The sequence below is a fragment of the Schistocerca cancellata genome, chromosome 8, assembly GCF_023864275.1.
Source record: "Schistocerca cancellata isolate TAMUIC-IGC-003103 chromosome 8, iqSchCanc2.1, whole genome shotgun sequence".
NCBI lineage: Eukaryota > Metazoa > Arthropoda > Insecta > Orthoptera > Acrididae > Schistocerca > Schistocerca cancellata.
This window is the reverse complement of record NC_064633.1, coordinates 359,033,248-359,053,639: the sequence shown is the minus strand read 5'-3', so window position 1 is coordinate 359,053,639 and position 20,392 is coordinate 359,033,248. Positions and strand designations below refer to the sequence as shown.

The following is a 20,392-nucleotide window of genomic DNA, read 5'->3' as shown; positions in this document are numbered from 1 at the left end:
TTAAGATAGATACCGTACGCGAACAGGTGGAAATGGTTCCGCAATTAGTACAAAAGCAAGATGCCATGTCATGTGCAATTGCGCAACTTCCTGAATTGGCACGTACGCAGACGAACCTAAAGGAAAGTGTGGAACATCTGACAGAACGTCAAGAAGTTATAGACCACCAGATTAATGTATTAACGGGTAAATTATCCGAAATCACATTAGAAAACAAAAGGCTGATGTGTGAAAACGTTGAGCAAAATGTTAAAGAAGCATTCCAGAGTCTGTGCGGCAAACAGGAAGAGAATTGGTTTGCGAAAGGACTAGAGGAAGTGCGACAGCAGTTAGATGCTGATCTCGAGCATTGGAAACAAACGATAGCGGAGTCGATACGCGTTTCACAACAAGGCTCAGAACAAATGAATACAGGCCAGCAGCAGAAGTTGCCAGCGACTATAGAGCCAGTTACTGCATATTCGCACACAATACCGACTTGTGTGAGTAACTCAAATATTAAATTGCCACGAGCTAGTTGTTCGCGTGAAGTTTTATCTGACGGAGATTACGAAAGCCTTTGCCATGCCGAAGAAAAAATGATAAAGCATCGGCAATTTCAGATTTTTAACACTGACAAAAGGGGGGTCCATCCGATTGTTTTTATTCGAAGTTTTAGAGGAGTTCTACCCAGAAATTGGTCGGAGTGGCAGAAGATCAGTTTCGTTACTGGGTATATACAAGGTTCGGGGGCGATCTGGGCCACGGACATGACTTCTGTTTGCTCGACCTATGACGATTTTGAGAAAGCGTTTTTAGCAAAGTTCTGGTCAGAAGGAGTACAGGAACGCCTAAGGCAGGAGGTGCTCTACCCAGAGCCTTTCTCTTTTTCGAAAGGAAGCCTTAGGAAGTATTTTGAAAAATATATAAATAAAACTAGATATTGGGACAGACCTATGCCTTTGCCAGACATAATAAACATACTTAAGGCAAGATTACCAACTAGCATCCGGAATCAATTAATTTACGGCAACGATAAAGACCTGGAGTCGTTCCTCACGACGTTAGATCATATAGACATTATAGAAGAGAACAACCAGAAAGCCCGTAACAACAGATTCCAATATAGGGAGATAGAACCTCCGCCAAATGGTAGGCAAGGGAATGCACAGAGATCGATAAATAGTGCAGAAAACCCTCAAAATCTCAATAATAATACCGGCAATAGTCTTGCGAGGGGCTATCCAAGGAACAGCAGGAATGGGAAACGATATAATCCCGTATGGGGGAACGAAAGGAATTTCAGACCACAAGCTTGGAACAATAACAGTAATAGAAAGTGGAACCAACCGGGGGGAACAAACTCAAATAACCAACATCAGTGGGGACGGACATCCGCGAATCAACCGGTAATTACCGAAGTGACGGATGAGGTCAACCACCAGGTGAATCAAAATCCAACAAACTTGTAAGGACCCACTCGTGCCCCGGAGGAGCGGTCAACAATAGGTTGAGGGGCAACAGGATATGTGTACCCATGCTAACGTATAATGATGGACGATTACTGGCAGATGAATTGACCGAGGACTTAGAACCCCAAGATGAGAATAAGGAACAGGTGGCAGTAGCCGAAGTGCAAGTCATTTTGGAAACTGTACCTATAGTGGCGGTTTTAGACACAGCTGCAACCACAAACGTTATTTCGGAGGCTCTATTCAACAAGATCAGAAATATAAGACGAGTACCAATTTTTCCAGTTCAAAATTGCAAAATAATAGGCGCCGTTGGGGCTCGATCGGCGAATGTAAAAGTGCAGTCACTACTTAGTGTAGAAGTAGGAAAGGTAGCAATATTAAGCACATTCCTTGTTGTGAAAAATTTGGTGGTAGACTGCATTATCGGAGTCGACAGCCTACGTCAATACGGATGCAGAATAGATTTTAAAACAGGAAAAATTTGGTTAAATGTAAATAAACAAGAAATTGAGTTGAACTTGTTGAAAAAGGAAAGCCTTACCAGAAAATATAATAGTGGGATCAGTGTGCAAGTAATCAGGACTGCACAAAATTCTAAACAGCACGTGAATAATGAGTTCAAAGTCAAAGGAGATTTCGGTCAATTAGTGTATGAGAAGTTAAATGAATCCGAATGCATCACTGGAGATCAGAAGAAGCAGCTCAAAGAATTATTATCTGCGTATGAAAACGTGTTTGATGAAAGGCCAGGAGTGATTAAAGGATACATATGCCATCTCTACGTTAAGCCGCACGAAACGTATTGTAGAACTTTCTATCCTGTTCCCTGGAGGTTAAAGGCTCAAGTTCAAAAGGAAATAGATCACTACCCGGGATCGAACAAAATAAAAGGGTTATTTCCTCATAACGACTTAAAAAGATATAATGAAGATTAGATGGTAGGGAGGAATGGTGTTCCGAGTGACAGAGATGAACGCTCGTAAAAAATATAACAATAAACTGTGTGTGTGTAGTGTTAAAAGCCTTTAAATTGAAATAGTGAGTCAGTGACATAGAGTATAGAAATAGTGACTAATTAGTACTATTGAGTGTCGTAAAAAAGATAGTGGAGATAGGCTTCACCTGTGGTTTGGGTGAACATAGAACTTTAGCATTGCTAATGTTATCAAGATGTATAAAGGATCTGACTGACCTTCAAGAAGAATGAAATGTTTCCCCGCAAATGACGCTGAATAATCTAAAGAGGTTCGAGTGAAGATTCATATATAATCTCATGTGAACGCTTAAAAGTGTAAATATGTGAAGGGATGTGTTGTGGTAGTGAATCGTGAGTGACGGTTAACGCCGCAAAGATTATTTCCCGCGCAAAACAGTTGACGTCGGCGCGAGAATTAAAATCGATATAGACGATACAGATATCTTTTGTAAGAGACTCGCACCAAACGCGAGGATAAACTGATTCCTGTTGAACTTTAAAAGGAATAGGTGGTATAATTTGAAGTTAAGAGTACCGTATTATTATTGAATGATTAAAGAAAGTAGTATTCATAGATTCAGTAGTAATTTAATGGTTCGTGTTCGTTTGGGAATTTTGTGTGAAAAATCCATTTCCATATATGAGCATGGATGAACGCCGTATGAATCAGAGAGTAAATGAAAGAAGTGAATCCGCATTCCTCAATGCTAATAACTTCTACATTTCAGCACTCAAGCGTAGAAATATATGTATTTAGAATAAAAAGTTTTTTTTGAGTATAGCTAAATTATATGACTTATCAAGGAAATATGGATGATGTCTTGGAATAAAATGAACTACACTTTCCATTATTCGATGATTTGAATCCAAAATCTATAGTCAGTTACATGAATCCTTTAAATTACGAAGAACAAATCAGTCATAGAAAATCTGTTAAAACTTTTGGACTTATAAGCACAAGTAGGGAGGCAAAGTCAAAAGGAGTATTCAAACGAGAGTAAATCGGATGATGCTTTTGGCAACATCATTAATTAAGAGTTGAATTCCTTGAAGTACGTCGTAACAAAAAGGATCCATGAAGCCACAAGGATTTTGCTTTCAAAAAGGAGAATCTTGGACGGTGCAACCTAATCAGTTCTCTTACAGGAAGAGTTTCCCTTTTGGTCATTGCTAATTCTTTTGGAATGAATGTTGCATGTGTATTCGAGTATCCCTGTCCCTTCTACTCTTCCCATTGTGGGCCGCGTAGAAGATCAACGACAGAGGGGGCCGCATAGAAGACCGACTACAAATGTGGACGTCGGGGACATGCAAGACCCGGGGGAGTTTAGCACCGCAAGATATTGTCATAGGAGCAAGATTGTAAAACGCAAAATCACTTTATTTATTGTAAAACGTTTTTTTTTTTTTTTTGCTAGAGGCACAAACTACTCTTCTCCAAATCGTGATACAAATTAAGCCCTATCTTTCCTTTAGAGATAAATTTCAAAATTATTTTTGTTCTTCTATAGGCTTTCCTATCTTCTATGTACCGTAGGCTGGGGGTCTAAGCTTAAGAGGTTTTCCAAGGTTTCCCTGCTTAAGAAAGTTCCCGAATGGGTAGACCCTGACATAAGTTCATGAAAGATCATCTTCCTTGGTTGTGCACAGCAAACATAACACCTAGATGCACGTAAAAGTAATACAGCCGCGGTACCGGTCTCTTCATTTCTTCTGTCTTCAACATTTCTTTTCTTCGTCTAGTTCAAACATAATATTCTTTTTCAGTCGGAGGACTGACAATCATCACTTCCGGGTTATCCACGCTAATAGATAGCTCGCGAAGTGTGTTCGGTGAATAAAAATTGACCTCACAAACTTCGCTCGCTGCGAGGGGCATTGTAATCGCCCCACGGAAAATTACCCTCTACCACGCAATAATTAATAATGGTCAATCAAATCATTCACATTTATTTACGTTTGAAAAGTATCTGAGCAGATTTTCTAGTAATATATGCGCCGACAGCTCGTCGACGCCAAGGTATTTTTCTAGTACGTTTATTCTTTGGAACAACAGAGGTACAGAGATGTATGCTCCATGGTCATTATAGGAAGAGAAGAGAGAGAAAGGAACAGCTTCGGAAAGTATCGGTTGGAAGATTTTCGGATTGCTAAAGGAGATTTATGTACTCTTCTTCGCGCTAAAGCGAGACAGGAAAGTTTGTGCCGCTAGCGTGGTAGATAAAGAGAAAGAAGGACTTGTAAAAGTAAATTGCATGAGACTTAAAATCCACGGAAACGGAACATGTACGGAAATGGATTCAATATACAATTTTCCTCAGAAATAAGGTTGGGACCATTTTATTCTAGAGTGAATGACGAATGCGTTCTCTGTCTGAATCATTGATGATTGTCTGGGCCCTGTAATTAATTGGGAAGTTTCAGCTGTGACGAAGAGAGCCTGCAATCTCTGAGTTTTTTTTGAAATCGTCCAAAAAGGCTTCGTCCACATCTGAAATTTTAGATCTGTCGTAAACTGAACGAAGTGTTCACACGATCGATTTTCCCAACTGAATGCAGCGCTTAATAATAATAACGTATGTAAAGATCTTTTCTAGCAAGCCAGCCGCTGAATATTAAGACGAAGGGCTCCATCAGAGATTCTACTAGGCTGATTTCATGTAACTTATATTTGAACTGTACACAGATAAAGGACAGAGAGAGAGAGAGAGAAAGAGAGAGCGAATGGAATTCTAGAAGTTACTCAGAATCCTCCCATTAGTATAATTTTTTTGTCTGTCTTTGCACGGATAAGCCAAATAAGAAAACCTAAGCCCTTGACTTTATTGTACAGAATTGTGTATGAGGGTGAGAGAGCGATAAAGGCGACAGATACACTTCTGTACAGACAAAACATTACACCAAGTTAGCGGCTAGCTGCAGTAACACACACACATAGACTTTCATCAAAACCAAAGCAGTAAGAGAATTCATTAGAACCTCTTGTTCGCACTGACAGCACTTTGAACCGTGGACGTTACATTTCAGATGTGTTACGACCCGTGGCTGTACCCTTCATTCAATCCCTGCGAAACCCTACATTTCACCAGGATAATGCACGACCGCCTGTTCCAGGTCCTGCACGAGCCTTTTTGGATAGAGAAAATGTTCGACTGCTGCCTTGGCCAGCACATTCTCCAGATTTCTCACCAATTGAAAACGTCTGGTCAATGGTGTCCGAGCAACTGGCTCGTCACAATATGCCAGCCACTACTCTTAATGAACTGTGGTATCGTGTTAAAGCTGCATGGGCAGCTGTACCTGTACACGCCATCCAAGCTCTGACTCAATGCCCAGGCGTAGCAAGGCAACTATTACGGCCAGAGGTGGTTGTTGTGGGTACTGATTTCTCAGGATCTATGCACCCAAACTGCGTGAAAATGTAATCACATGTCAGGTCTAGTATAATATATTTGTCCAATGAATAACCGTTTATCATCTGCATTTTATCTTGGTGTAGCAATTTTAATGACCAGTAGTGTATTAACAGAAATAGTGCAGGGTGACCACAACGATAAAATCAAAGTAATTAGAGCTTGTACGAAGTACATGACAGTTTTTACCATGCACCATTAGCAAATGGAACAGGACGCGTCGATGATAGCAGTTCGAGAAGCACATTCAGCCATATGCTGCAATGTGCCTTGTGGGATATGTATCTAGATGTAGAAGTAAGAGTTGGACATTCGACGCAAGTCAAAGAAAAGAAGCGTTTTGGGATTAGTCTGTCACTGATATATAGACTACAAAGCTAACAGCAGCAGTGACGTCGAACAGCAATATCTGAATAGGTTATTCGATGCACAACCTTTACTTTGCGCCACAGTACTTGCTGCGATCAAAGACCGCCTGGCTTTTATTAGTTCGAATGCAACGTCTGACACATCAAATTTGTCGCACCTGAAACACCTTGTATTTCTAATACCTCACACTTTTACGAGGTTACAGAACATTTTCCATGCAGGTGAATTCACTTTGTCCATAGTTATAAGGGCTTTAAACGACTTCTAAGGTCATGCTCCGTTGTATCCACAGAGTGAGAGGCACACAAAAGTAGCTGTGATACTAATACACTCGCATCTGTGCGTTTGTGCAGTCAAGAAAGTAGTAAACGGAGACACGCCACCATTGAGTGGTTTAATTAATCCCCTGTTTATGATTAATCTCATGAGTCCATCGCTCTCAACATTCAAAGTTAATATGAAGCATATGACCATATCAGATCTATTGCTCTCGACTAAAATCTCTTTGTTCCTCTATTCTAAATTTTAACATTTTGAAAATTAGTTCAGGTGTAGCAGAAGTCATGGGATAGCTATATTAACACGCATAGATGGCGGTTGTACCGCGTAGACAAGGTACAAAAGGGCAGCGCATTGATGGAGCTGTCATTTGTACTAAGGTGATACAAGCGGAAAGATTTCCGATGTGATTGTGCCCACATTACGGGTGTTAACAGACCTTGAACGCGAAAGGGCAGTTGGAGCAAGACGCATGAGACATCAAATTTTGGAAAGCAACACACCGGGACCCACAGTGACAAGAGTGCTCCGGGACTACCAAGTTTGAGGCATTACCTTTCACCCTGGACAGGGCAATGGTCGACGGCCTTCGCTTAACGAGCGACAACAGCAGAGTTTGCGTAGACTTGTCAGTGCTAACAGACAAGCGGCACTGGGTGAAATAACAGCAGAAATCAATGTGAAACGTACGAGGAACGTATCCGTGAGGACAGCGAAGAGAAAATTGGCGTTAATGGGCTATGGAGGCAGACGACCGACGCGAGCACGACATCGCCTTCAGCGCCTCTACTGGGCTCGGTTGGAGTCTAGACGGCTGGGAAACCGTAGCCTGGTAGCCTGACTCCCGATTTCATTTGGTATGAGCTTATGGTCGGATTCGACCCCATGAAGACGCGGACCCAGTTGTCAACAAGGCACCACGCGATATGGTGTTGGCTTCATAATAGTGTGTTGACATGATATGACTTGGTCCTCTGGTTCAACTGAACCGAACGTTGCCTTGAAAAGGCTATGCTCGGCTAGCTGCAGATCATTTGCAGCCTTTTATGGACTTCATGTTTCCAGGCAACGATAGAGTGACAATGCACCATGTAACCGGGCCAAAACAGTTCGCGACTGGTTTGAAGAACATTCTGGACCATTCCAGCGAATAGTTTGGCTACCCAAATCGCCCGACGCGTATCCTATCGAACATTAGTGGTTCATAATCGAGAGTTCATTTCGTGCACAAAATCCTGCACAGGCAATAGTTTGGCAATTATGGACGGCTGTAAAGGCAACATGGCTCAATATTTCTGCAGGGACAAGATATTCTGAGGTACCCAATGACTTTTGCCACCTTATTATAAGAGGACTTAAAATTTTCTTTTCTTTTTTTAGTAATCATAGTACATAATTTATTTAATCAGTTTTCAGCATCTTCTCAAGTTTTCCTAATTTGTTTTCTTTTTAGAAAATTAGCCTAGGTTTCTGAGAAAATGACAGTGGTTACTGTCAGTTATTGCTAGCAGTAAGAAACGTTTAGGGGGTAGGGGTTGTGCTTCCCTGACTTATCCTAACCAGTATTATATGGCAATGCAGTGCTGCTTACAATGGGCGCACTTCAGAAATAATTTCTTGAAGTAATCGGGGACTGAGATAAAAAAATCCCTCGTTACGCACATTTCGGTCCCCGCACATGAAGATATTTTAATTAATTTGAATCACTTAAAATATCACTATGACACATATATTTTTGGTGAGACACGCTGATTACGTAAAATCTCGATAAAATCTTACTTGATCACAGATTCCACTTTCAGATCACAACACGTCTGTTTTAATTTGCACACACGGAAGTGATAGTAGCATCTCACGGTGAAAGACATTTTCTTGAACTGCTGTGGGATCTGAAGCTCCCCTATAAGGCCTTATGAGATATGACTACTTACTTACCTTCATGGGTTCTATCTTGACTATCATATTTGATATAATTGACAAAATAATAATTATATAGGGTGTATTGCAGATTAGCGTTACGGTGATCAAGGTATTGCTGAACCCTAGTGATATTTGGTTGTTATTCGTGTCAGGTATCAGCCTTTCCGGAAGACTCTTGGATGTTTCTGAACTTCCACCAGTTTTGACGAACATCTTAGACAGCGACTGTTATTTATTACGACACGTATTTTGAAGCTTACAGTAATTCATGTTTCCTGAAACTGCAGTTGTTAAACGTGCTTGGTACATATAGCACTTAAGACTGCCCTGTAAGGCTGAAATTGGACAATCGTGCTGAACGTAATAGAGTATATACGAGTACGTGTTAATTAACAGCGTGGCAACCATGACACTGCCCTTCAACTTGTGAGTGTGTATCTTGGCTGAATGAGGCCGTGAGTTAACATTCTGACGAATGTAAAGTACTCATGCCTCACTGTGGTTAGATCTGTATGATATGATTTCATGTAATGTAACACGGCAATTTTATATCAAGTATCATGAGATCAGATGATGGCAGCGTAAGACTGTAGAACAATAAAAGAGTCTACAATGCAGTCATAACGTACGAAGTACATTCTTCCTTTTGCAGTTTGACGAAATTACCCAAACTGAAATACGTGGAGAAACGCTGGAAAAAAGAGTTTTATTTGATAAACAGAAACACAGATGTACACGATTACAGTAGCATTTAGGTATTTCTTACGAGTAGATATTTGCATTTCACAATGATGTATACCGTAATATATACAAAAACCTAATGTAGATTACGCACCTATTTCTACGTCTTGCGTAGCCTTCCGAGCGATGAAAGGGACGCTGGGATAAAGCCGCAGTGACTCTTTTATCACCATCTCAAGGTACTTCATATTATGTAAGTCCTGCATCGTTGGTTGCCGCTTAGGATCATCTTGAAATAGGTCTCGTAACTCGGCATAGACTTTCTCCTATAGAGGACGAAAGATTTTCGCCATTCAATATCGTCAATAGGCGCCATGGTATGTTCGGTTACTATTCGAAACACAATCAAACGAACCTGTATTTCAGGATGGTGTCCCAACAAGAGAAGAACCCACGTCATGCCTGCGGTGGTTGTATCGTGGCCCTGAAACAAATGTAAAGTCTTAAATTGAAAAGCAAGAACTATCTAGCTGATGAGACTTCGGTCACTGCTGCATCTGTAAGGATGACAATATCGGTAGATTCCATTCAGTTTACGTGTTCAGATGCCTCGCAATCTCATAAAATATAACAGTCCTTTAATCATATCAAATCAAACGGTACTCATATTTCCATCTAGAATACGCTTCATCATCGGAAATGGTCCTAGTATCGAGAATCTCTTCGGATATTATTCCTAAATCACCCTTTATACTGAAACGTCCCCTTAGAAAAATTATAAATGACTCTGCTTAAACTGACACACAATATTTTTAGCGCAACACAATCTGACTTTAAAAAATCCCTACAAAAGAATGGCCCTGACTAACATTAACCTATACGTTTCACAAATCACTTACCTCACCAAAAATCTTCGTTACTCGAACTACAGCAATACAGCGAGCGCCACTACTGCCAGCTAAATAAAAGATTCAAACTACGGAAGGCACTAACTACTGATAGGCATAGTTAGCAAATGAAAGACTTTAATAGAGAACAAACAATGTATTTACCTCAATAGTGTTCAAAAGTCATAATGTATATAGCAGTTCATGATATCCAGTATTACAAATTTACACTTTCTGGCGCACACACGTCCAGATCGTCCGCTCTTAAAATTCTGCCATCTCTCTCCCCACATCCACCACTGCTGGCGGCTCACCTCCAACAGCGTGTATTGCAGTAGTTTGAGTAACGAAGATTTTTGTGAGGTAAGTCATTCATGAAAGGTATAGGTTATTGTTAGTCAGGGCCATTCTTTTGTAGGGATTACTAAAAGTCAGATTGCGTTGCGCTAAAAATATTGTGTGTCAGTTTAAGCACAGTCATTTATAATTTTTCTAAGGGGACGTTTCAATACATCCTGTTTAAATATACCCCTGTCTGTTGTATCGTTAGCTGATAGTGCTGTCATTTGTGGAGAGATAATCTATTGTGTCAGATGGTGTCGAATGTGGGGATATTTACGAAACATTAATGACTAATGTAGTTACTGCCATCAAGCGCTGAATGCGGGTCATAAATTCAGAAAAGTCCATTGTAATGCTACATTACACTAATAGACATAAATTTATGAATCAATAACCTCTTTCAAATATTTCCTTCTACATCATCGGTCTAAATAATAAGTGGGGAGGGAGTGGGAAGTGGGGGGAACAAAGAATCCTCCACACAGCCGCGAGGAAGGTTACTACCGAGCCGTAGACCGTGCGAGACTTCTGGGGAGGTACTGGCTGTCAGTGAAAGAAATATTTTACAGCACTTTAGTACGATGAAAGTGTTGTTAATACTTGGCACACGTCGAACCTCTGAAGTTACCATAACATTACAAATGAAACACAATAAGATGAAGAACATATTCAATCTTCCCACACCATAACACCAAACCGCCTCAACCGAGGTCCGCACTGTGGAAGACCTACGAAATAGTAACGAAATTTGACACAAGGGATTAATGGAAGAAGGGCTAGGACACGTCAAAAGCTAGGACTGACACCCTTAAGACTACTTCATCTTGTATACCCGATGACTTTAAAATCACTAGAATGTTACGGATGGGATTGGCTCAAGTGATAATGGGAGTGAGCAGATCCAAAACTAACATGACAGTGTGTAGTATATGAGGTGACCCTCTGTTTCACAGTGGACAGATCCAGGCCATGAACACTTACTGAGTTGTGATATATTTCAAAAAAAATGGTTCAAATGGCTCTGAGCACTATGGGACTCAACATCTTAGGTCATAAGTCCCCTAGAACTTAGAACTACTTAAACCTAACTAACCTAAGGACACCACACACACCCATGCCCGAGGCAGGATTCGAACCTGTGACCGTAGCAGTCCCGCGGTTCTGATATATTTCGATTCGACAATGAACCTGCACAATTCCTTAAGTCTAGCATTGGAATTGCTACATGTAAAGTGTACTGTAATATAGAATTATAAAATCATGCTTTTGACACTAATTTTGGAGTTATGTGAATTATGTGTGTAGTCCTGTGGTATAAAACGTGTAAATTAATTAGTGAAACTTATCTGTCAGTAGGCAACGGTCTTGCCGCAGTGGATACACCGGTTCCCGTGAGATCACCGATGTTAAGCGCTGTCGGGCGTGGCCGTCACTTGGATGGGTGACCATCCTGGCCGACATGCGCTGTTGTCATTTCTCGGGGTGCACTCTGCCTCGTGATGCCAATTGAGGAGCTACTCGACCGAATAGTAGCGGCTTCGGTCAAGAATACCATCATAACGGCCGGGAGAGCAGTGTGCTGACCCCACGCCCCTCCTATCCGCATCCTCCTCTCAGGATGACACGGCGGTCGGATGGTCCCGGTAGGCCACTCGTGGCCTGAAGACGGAGTGCTTTTTTTTTTATCTGTCAGTAAGACTTGCATCTCTGAAACCGTTATTTCGTTACCAAGGTTCCAGTGGAACAGTCAAACAAAAATGGGGAGATTTCTCACTGTTCAGCGCAGAGAGTCTTGTACAGGAAGAAAACTCTGGGGGGGGGGGGGGGGGGGGCACCATAAGAGAGGTACGCATCACTCAGAATTTATTAATAAAACTCTGAGTACCAGCACTCAGGGTCAGCTTCAGAGAAAGTATTGTTATCTTACTGTTTTTCTTTAACAGTTCCGTAACATATCTAAAATTATATTGTAAAGCCATTAAATCGGAATAATTAATCAGCATCGAGAAACGTGATATACAGGGTGGTCCATTGATCGTGACCGGGTCAAATATCTCAGGAAATAAGCGTCAAACGAAAAAACTACAAAGAACGAAACTTATCTAACTTGAAGGGGGGAAACCAGATGGCGATATGGTTGGCCCGCTGCCCGCTAGGTGGCGCTGCCATAGGTCAAACGGGTATCAACTGCGTTTTTTTAAAATAGGAACCCCCATTTTTTGTTACATATTCGTGTAGTACGTAAAGAAATATGAATGTTTTAGTTGGACCACTTTTTTCGCTTTGCGATATATGGCGCTGTAATAGTCACAAACATATGGTTCACAGTTTTAGACTAACAGTTAGTAACAGGTAGGTTTTTTAAATTAAAATACAGAACGTAGGTACGTTAAAAACATTTTACTTCGGTTGTACCAATGTCATACAACTACGTTTGTGAACTTATCATTTCTGAGAACGCATGCTGTTACAGCGTGATTGCCTGTAAATACCACATTAATGCAGTAAATGCTGAAAGAGAAGTCCGTCAACCTCAATGCTTTTGGCAATACATGTAATGACATTCCTCTCAACAGCGAGTAGTTCGCCTTCCGTAATGTTCGCACATGCATTGACAATTGTATGACGCATGTTGTCAGGCGTTGTCTGTGGGGCACGATAGCAAATATCCTTCAACTTTCCCCACAGAAAGAAATCGGAGGACGTCAGATCTGTTGAAAGTACGGGCCATGGTATGGTGCTTCGACGACCAATCTACCTGTCATGAAAAATGCTGTTCAGTACCGCTTCAACCGCATGCGAGCTATGTGCCGGACATCCATCATGTTGGAAGTACATCGCCATTCTGTCATGCAGTGAAACATCTTGCAGTAACATCGGTAGAACATTACGTAGAAAATCAGCATACATAGCAACATTTAGATTGCCATCGATAAAATGGGGGCCAATTATCCTTCCTTCCATAATGCCGCACCATACATTAACCCGCCAAGTTCGCTGATGTTCCACTTGTCGCAGCCATCGTGGATTTTCCGTTGCCCAATAGAGCATATTATGCCGGTTTACGTTACCGCTGTTGGTGAATGACGCTTCATCGCTAAATAGAACGCGTGCAAAAAATCTGTCATCGTCCGTAATTTCTCTTGTGCTCAGTGGCAGAGCTGTACACGACTTTCAAAGTCGTCGCCATACAATTCCTGGTACATAGAAATATGGTACGGGTGCAATCGATGTTGATATAGCATTCTCAACACCGACGTTTTTCAGATTCCCGATTCTCGCGCAATTTGTCTGCTACTGATGTGCGGATTAGCCGCGACAGCAGCTAAAACACCTACTTGGGCATCATCATTTGTCTCAGGTCGTGGTTGACGTTTCACATGTGGCTGAACGCTTCCTGTTTCCTTAAATAGCGGAACTATCCGGCGAACAATCCGGGCACTTGGATGATGTCGTCCAGGATACCGAGCAGCGTCCATAGCACACGCCCGTTGGGCATTTTGATCACAATAGCCATGCATCAACACGATATCGACGTTTTCCGCAATTGGTAAATGGACCATTTTAAAACGGGTAATGTATCACGAAGCAAATACCGTCCACACTGGCGGAATAATACGTGATACCACGTACTTATACGTTTGTGACTATTACAGCGCCATCTATTACGAAGTGAGAAAAGTGGTCCAAGTAAAACCTTCATATTTCTTTACGTACTACACGAAAATGTAATAAAAATGGGGGTTCCTATTTTAAGAAAAAACGCACTTGATATCCGTTTGATCTATGGCAGTGCCATCTAGCGGGCCAACCATAGCGCCATCTGGGTTTCCCCTTCAATCTAGACGAGTTTCGTTCTTTGTTGTTTTTTTCGTTTGATATTTGTCCCGGTCTCTATCAATGGACCACCCTGTATAACAATAGTCTGACTGTCATCGGCAGAGTTTACTCCTAATTTATGGTTTTATTGAAATTTTCACACTTTATATAAAAAAGAGGACTCTGAATGCAGAGAAAGACAAGGTGACAGTACCGTGGAGTCATGTAGTCCACCACTCTTGGAGCGGTTCGCGAAAGGCAGCGCCGGGAGGCACGCAGGTCAGTGGTACACAGGCCACCTGACAGCTGTTTCTAGTGCTGCACTTGGCTGGCTGAAGCACCACAGGTAGACATAGACAAAATTTCCTGTGGTGCAAGGTACACAGCAGCAACCATTTTTACAATCCAGAAGTCGAATAAGAAGAAACGCTGTACACAAGAGGTAGAAAGCTGTGTTTCCTCCTGAAAGTACTAGATGCTACAACAGCTGTCTCCAAAATGTAGCGGAGACCCGGGGAGGAGAAGCAGTTTTTGGAAGATTTGAAAGGGTGCGACGTCACTGAATGTCGACTTCACAAAAACCAAATATTTATGCAACATATTAACTTCCTGGATTGGCTAATATGAATGACCTGGAGACTAGACACAGAAACTCAACTGAGCTGATGAGAGCCCAGTGGTTAACCACCTCAACAAGAGGCTAAGGAAGGCGAGCAGCGTTTTCTAAGGAACATTTTTACCGATTGGTGCTTGGAAGATCCATAGGCCAGCCAGTCCAACTAGCCGCCATCCTGGAACCACTCATTGCCTACCCCACAACCCCACTTCACCCAGCCGAGAAAACAGACGATTGAAACACACACACACACACACACACATACACACACACACACACATATATATATATATATATATATATATATATATATATATATATACACCCAGACAAGCGGACACACACACACACACACACACACACACACACACTCACACACACACACACACACACACACACTACAGCCAACACACGACCGTGAACCTCTCAAGCAGCTATAACTAGCTCTAAGAGCCTCCACACTGTAAACAGAAATAAAGAATCTTCACTTCAACCTGTACCACTCACCCTCCTCTAGTCAAAAGTTTACCCCCACCTGTTCTGTTCCTATAGCTCTTCCTGCTCTCCACATTACCATTTTATGTGCTATGTAACATTATGACATTTGAATTAAACAAAATGTATATCACATTAGAAGCAACACAATCTTTGAGTAATATTATTATACTGCAATTACAGAAAATGCACAGTTTGTTAGAAAGAAAGATCTCATTGTAACAATATCAGAATGAATGATCCAAACTGTAATGTCACTATGAAAGTCTCAGTTGTATTGTCAAAATAAAATGTTCACTGAATTGCATGAAAAATAAATGTAATTAAAAATAAAATGTAAAATCCAACGGCTGAAACGAGTATACAGCAAGCCCTCGAGCAGCCCGCACTCCTCTATCAGGCAAAAGAATGAAAAGTGCAAAAAAAAAAAAAATAATTTAATTCACCAAACTTTGTTTAGACCTGTTTATATGCTGAGTCAGTCCTTCCGACAATCGTTACTTTTTCAACCTCTTCATAATTTTCCTAAGATTCTCTTAAACTTCAGTCTACGCTTCATCATTGCTAAATTGTTATCTGAGCCTATATCTGCTCCTGGGTACTCCTTAAAATCCAGTGTCTGATTCAGAATGTCAATCTGACCATGACGTAATCCAGCAGGACTCTTCCATATCTTCGGGCCTTTTCCACGTAAATCTCTTCCCCTTTCAATTCTTGAATAAAGTATTCGCTATTATTAACTACAATTTATTGCAGAGCGCAGTTAGTCCTCCTCATTTTTCATTCTTACTACCTAGCCCACATTCTTCCCTGACCCTTTCTTCTGCTCCTTCCACTCCAACCGCATTTCAATCCCCCAACTTTATTAGATTTTCATGTTACGAACTGAATTACCCGTTCAATATGCTCATATACTTTCTCTATGTCATTATCTTCGGCTTGCGACATCGGCATATATGTCTGAACTATCGTTGTCGGCGGTGGTTTGCTGTCGATTCTGATGAGAAGTTCTCTATCACAGAACTGTTCACAGTAACTCAGTCTCTTCCCACCTTCCTATTCATAACGAATCCTACATAACTTATACGATTTTCTGATACTATCGATATTATCCTATTCTTGTCTGAAAGGAAATCATTGTCTTCTTTCCCTTTCTCTTCACTGACCTCGACTACGTTGATTTTTATCAACGCCTGTAAGCAACAAATGGTCCGGATTTCCTTGTAATTTCATTCCGACTCAACTTTAGCATTTCCCTTTTCAGATTTTATGTCCTCCCTATCATGTTTGAATTTCTGATACTTTCGATATTATCCTATTCTTGTCTGAAAGGAAATCATTATCTTCTTTCTCTTCCCTTCACTGACCTCGACTATGTTGATTTTTATCAACGCCTGTAAGCAGCTAATGGTCTGGATTTCCTTGTAATTTCATTCCGACTATATAGAGATTCAGCTTTAGCATTCCCCTTTTCAGATTTTATGTCCTCCCTATCATGTTTGAATTTCTGACAACCCGAGAGCCGACTTGGAGAACTTTACCCTTTCGTTGATTATTCAGTCTTTTGCTCAGGTCACCTCTCTTTTGGCTGTCCCCTCCCGGGAACCGAAAGGGAGACTAATTCGGAATCTTTTGCCAATGGAGAGATCATCATGACTCTTCTGCAATTACAGGCCAAACTTACTTATTTCGGATGTCTACGACCGCTATTGCCGATGATTTTTATTCGAAATTTAAGCATTGGCTACGTTCAAACACAGGGCCCTAGATTTTTTATTACTAGTCAAATATGGTACCCTATAACACGGGTACAATCTCTATTTGTTGTATACGACTGTTAAATAAACAAATTCAAATCGCAGAGCTCAGTTAAGAAGTCATTTAATTCACAAATATACGTTTTTAATACCGATATTAGTGATTGAGTAGCTGTGATGAAAGCTCGATTGTGGGTGAACTGCTCGATAGTATCGGATGCTATACTGTAAATACAAAATACTATAAAATGAAAACACTATAAATACCGTAGTAATGCAGAAAAATCAGCAGAATGTTTGTACCTGTAGACAGGACATATGAGGAGGCTAATACCACAGCTGTTTACCTCGAACATAAACGTGTCCACTTCCTCTTGAATCTCTTCGTCCGTTAGCTTCTGACCTTGCTCTGATTCAGTGAGAAGCATGTCCAGGAAAGCCACGCGTCGTTTTCTTCCTGTGAAAGAAAGTCTCATCATCATTCTGTTTTAGAAACAGTATCTGTATACGCTAGTCTCATATGAAAGGTAAAATACCTAGCTCATCGTACTGTGGAGTTTTACCATCGATTTTAACTGTCATCCTCGCCTTTTTCTTCTCTTGGATTACCTGAAAATTAATAGCTTTCGTTATTTCAAAATCTTATTAATGTTATATTCTGTATCTTATTTGAAGTAGTTGATGAAAAATTCACGCTCAAAGACCTAAGTACTTCTGTAATGAAAGTTAGCACAATAGGAATACTTAGATGTAGCATGACTGTTTTTTCTAACTACCAAAGTACAAGCATCTTGTCATTAAGCACACATTGGTGAGCCAAAACATAAGAATTTAGATATCCAGAAAAAAATACGATGACAAGAACTGTAGTAGCAGAACCTGAGATAGTCAGATGCTAGCATATTGTCATATCTGTCTTGAGCTGTTCCGTCAACAAGCGTGTTGGAGGATGAATCGATGAAATCGACAAACTGAACACAATGCGAAAGATTCTACTCACGATTTCGGCACACAAATGTGAGGACCAAGAAAATGCCATCGTTTCTTTAATACAGCCTGAAGGTTAATCAGTAGTGTGACAGGTCGAACTGTTTCTCTAGATGATTTAATACGTCACAAAGACAAAACGAAACAAGTATAAATTTTTCACAGGCAAGGAAACATTTGTCTGCTGCATGAAACAGTAAGCCCACATAATGCGATTTAAGCATTCACAGTGTTATGTGTTTTCGACGGTATCAAATTATGCAAGTCCTCTGTAGTCTCCGCCGTTTGCCTTCTGTATGGATAAATGGAGCGACATAATGCTGCAGTAGCACTCATACATGTATTACTGCACCAGAATTACCCGACATGTCCTCTGTATAACAGGAACTAGCTGGATTACGCGTCTAGGTATAGCCATTGTCTAGTTCAATTTGCCTCTCAGTGCAAGAGGAAAAGTGACTAGATAGGCACGATGACCTTCTGTTGAGATCGCTTAGTTTTTATAGGAGGAAAAGACGAAGGTGATGATAAACAATGTGAGACAGGCGGCATGGTAAATTAAGAAGCACTACAGAAACGGGGACGAAATGCCGAGAGAACTGCAACTGCTGTAAGTACACTAAAGAAGAAAATTGTATTTTTAAGAGTGAGTATTGTAATGGGGATGTCGTTCGCGATGACAGTCACAGATAGTGGCATGGGGCTGCAAGTCTGCACTCTTCTGTCACTGGGAAGTACAACGAAACTGCACACCAGCTCTAGTCTCAAATGTCGCTGGACAGAAGGCGTGAGCAAAGTCTCTGTTCATTTCACCGATCTAAGTTAAACTATAATCCACTGCCAAGGTCGTTTTGTGCTTAACAAAACTAGTATAAAGAGAAAAGCAAAGAAAACTAGTAAATACAGCAGAGTTGCTATCGACAAGCGAGTGCGACGGGTTACTGATCGCTTCATAGAAAACCTTAAACGTGAGACCCACTATGCCATCTTATCAGCCAGACACTCTACTAATTTTTTTAAAATTTTGATTCCAAATAAATGCGGGAAATGGCCCATACAACAAATCTGAGGCTAAGTTGTAAGACATATACACAGCGAAACTTTTACAATTAAAATTTATGTACGTTGTTTTCATGAATACAAAGACAAAGAACATTGTGTCGTTCACAGTGAAGCTTATTCGTAAAGTAAGATGTAAAGAAACCAATCAGGTGATAAATACAGATTTACGTAACATTAGACATTCATATTACAACAACGGTTTTTCAAATACATTACAGGTTTGATTCCTGCATATAGCTTTTCCTCCCGTGACAGTTACCTTCCGACGAAGAGAATAATTAAAAAGCCATCGCGTGTGAGGTATGAGCTGTTACATAGTCCGGTGCCAAGTTCCACATTGTATAATGATGATCGTTACTCTTCCACAGTAATTGCAAGCTGTCGTTGCTAATCACCGTGTGAAAGGAGTATCATGGTCGGTGCAAGTAGTCTGCTATCTTTATCAAGAGGGGCAGCGTGTCAATTGCCCTTACGCCAATGTATCCCGGTATCCAATGGAAATATATAAATGTCGACCTATCAGTCTCGTTAGACGCTGTAGGTTGCTGTGTGTTACATAGTTCGTTATTCCCTCGGAAGCGGCTCTTTCAATTGACAGAAAGACACTCCTGGAGGTGGTATGAATGAGTGCTCCTTCTACTTTTAGCTCCAGTACAAATAATATGACCTGTAAGGTAGCGAATACTTAGCTGTTAACTCTATGAGTAGTAAGAAGGATCAGCTAAATCCCCTTACATCATAGTAGAACATAGGTCCTGCAGAGATGCGAGAAATTTTCGATCCACCTGTAAACAATGTATGTATACAGACTGAAGCGACGAATGAAAATTTTTATTAAAGCCGAGATTCGAATCCTGCATCCCCTGCTCACTAAGCAGACGTGCTAACCACTACGCCACGCTGTCACAGTGGCGTTGCGCAGACTAATCTAGCAAGCCTTTCTCCTCAGTCCAAGTTCCCATTCAAGCCTCAGCTCATTTCGGTATTTTGTTCGCTTCAGTCTACATATGTACACAATAGATGTTTGAGACTTGCAAAGATCTCTGGAACCATGTAGTTCCATTTCATTAAAGCACCTACGCCTGGATTTCAGGCAGGATCCCCCATTTCGTTCGACGGTAAGGTGCCAATACAGTTCGAAAGCCTCTGCAATGGTTCGAATTTAGGGGGAATACTAAGTGAATGGGAACTTGGATTGAAAAAGGAGGCGTGCTGTGGCAGTCCGTGCAGATGTGCAAAGCCACTGTGCCAGGATGGTGTATTAGTTGGCGCATCTGCCCAGTGAGCGGACACCCAGGTTTGAATTCCGGCCTTGGTACAAATTTTCATTTGTCA

The 20,392-nt window shown here is 41.1% G+C and overlaps 1 protein-coding gene across 1 annotated transcript in view; it reads right to left on the bottom strand.

The window, feature by feature from the left end:
- The window catches only part of LOC126094653 (cytochrome P450 4C1-like), a 128,365-nt gene that overhangs the window by 19,255 nt on the left and 88,718 nt on the right, over positions 1-20,392 (bottom strand). Inside the window, exons 7-10 of the mRNA XM_049909151.1 lie at positions 17,545-17,617; positions 17,356-17,465; positions 9,508-9,576; positions 9,247-9,418 (exon numbers count right to left, since the gene is read on the bottom strand). Of these exons, the coding sequence (XP_049765108.1) occupies positions 9,247-9,418; positions 9,508-9,576; positions 17,356-17,465; positions 17,545-17,617 (424 nt within the window). The remainder of the gene's footprint in view (positions 1-9,246; positions 9,419-9,507; positions 9,577-17,355; positions 17,466-17,544; positions 17,618-20,392) is intronic.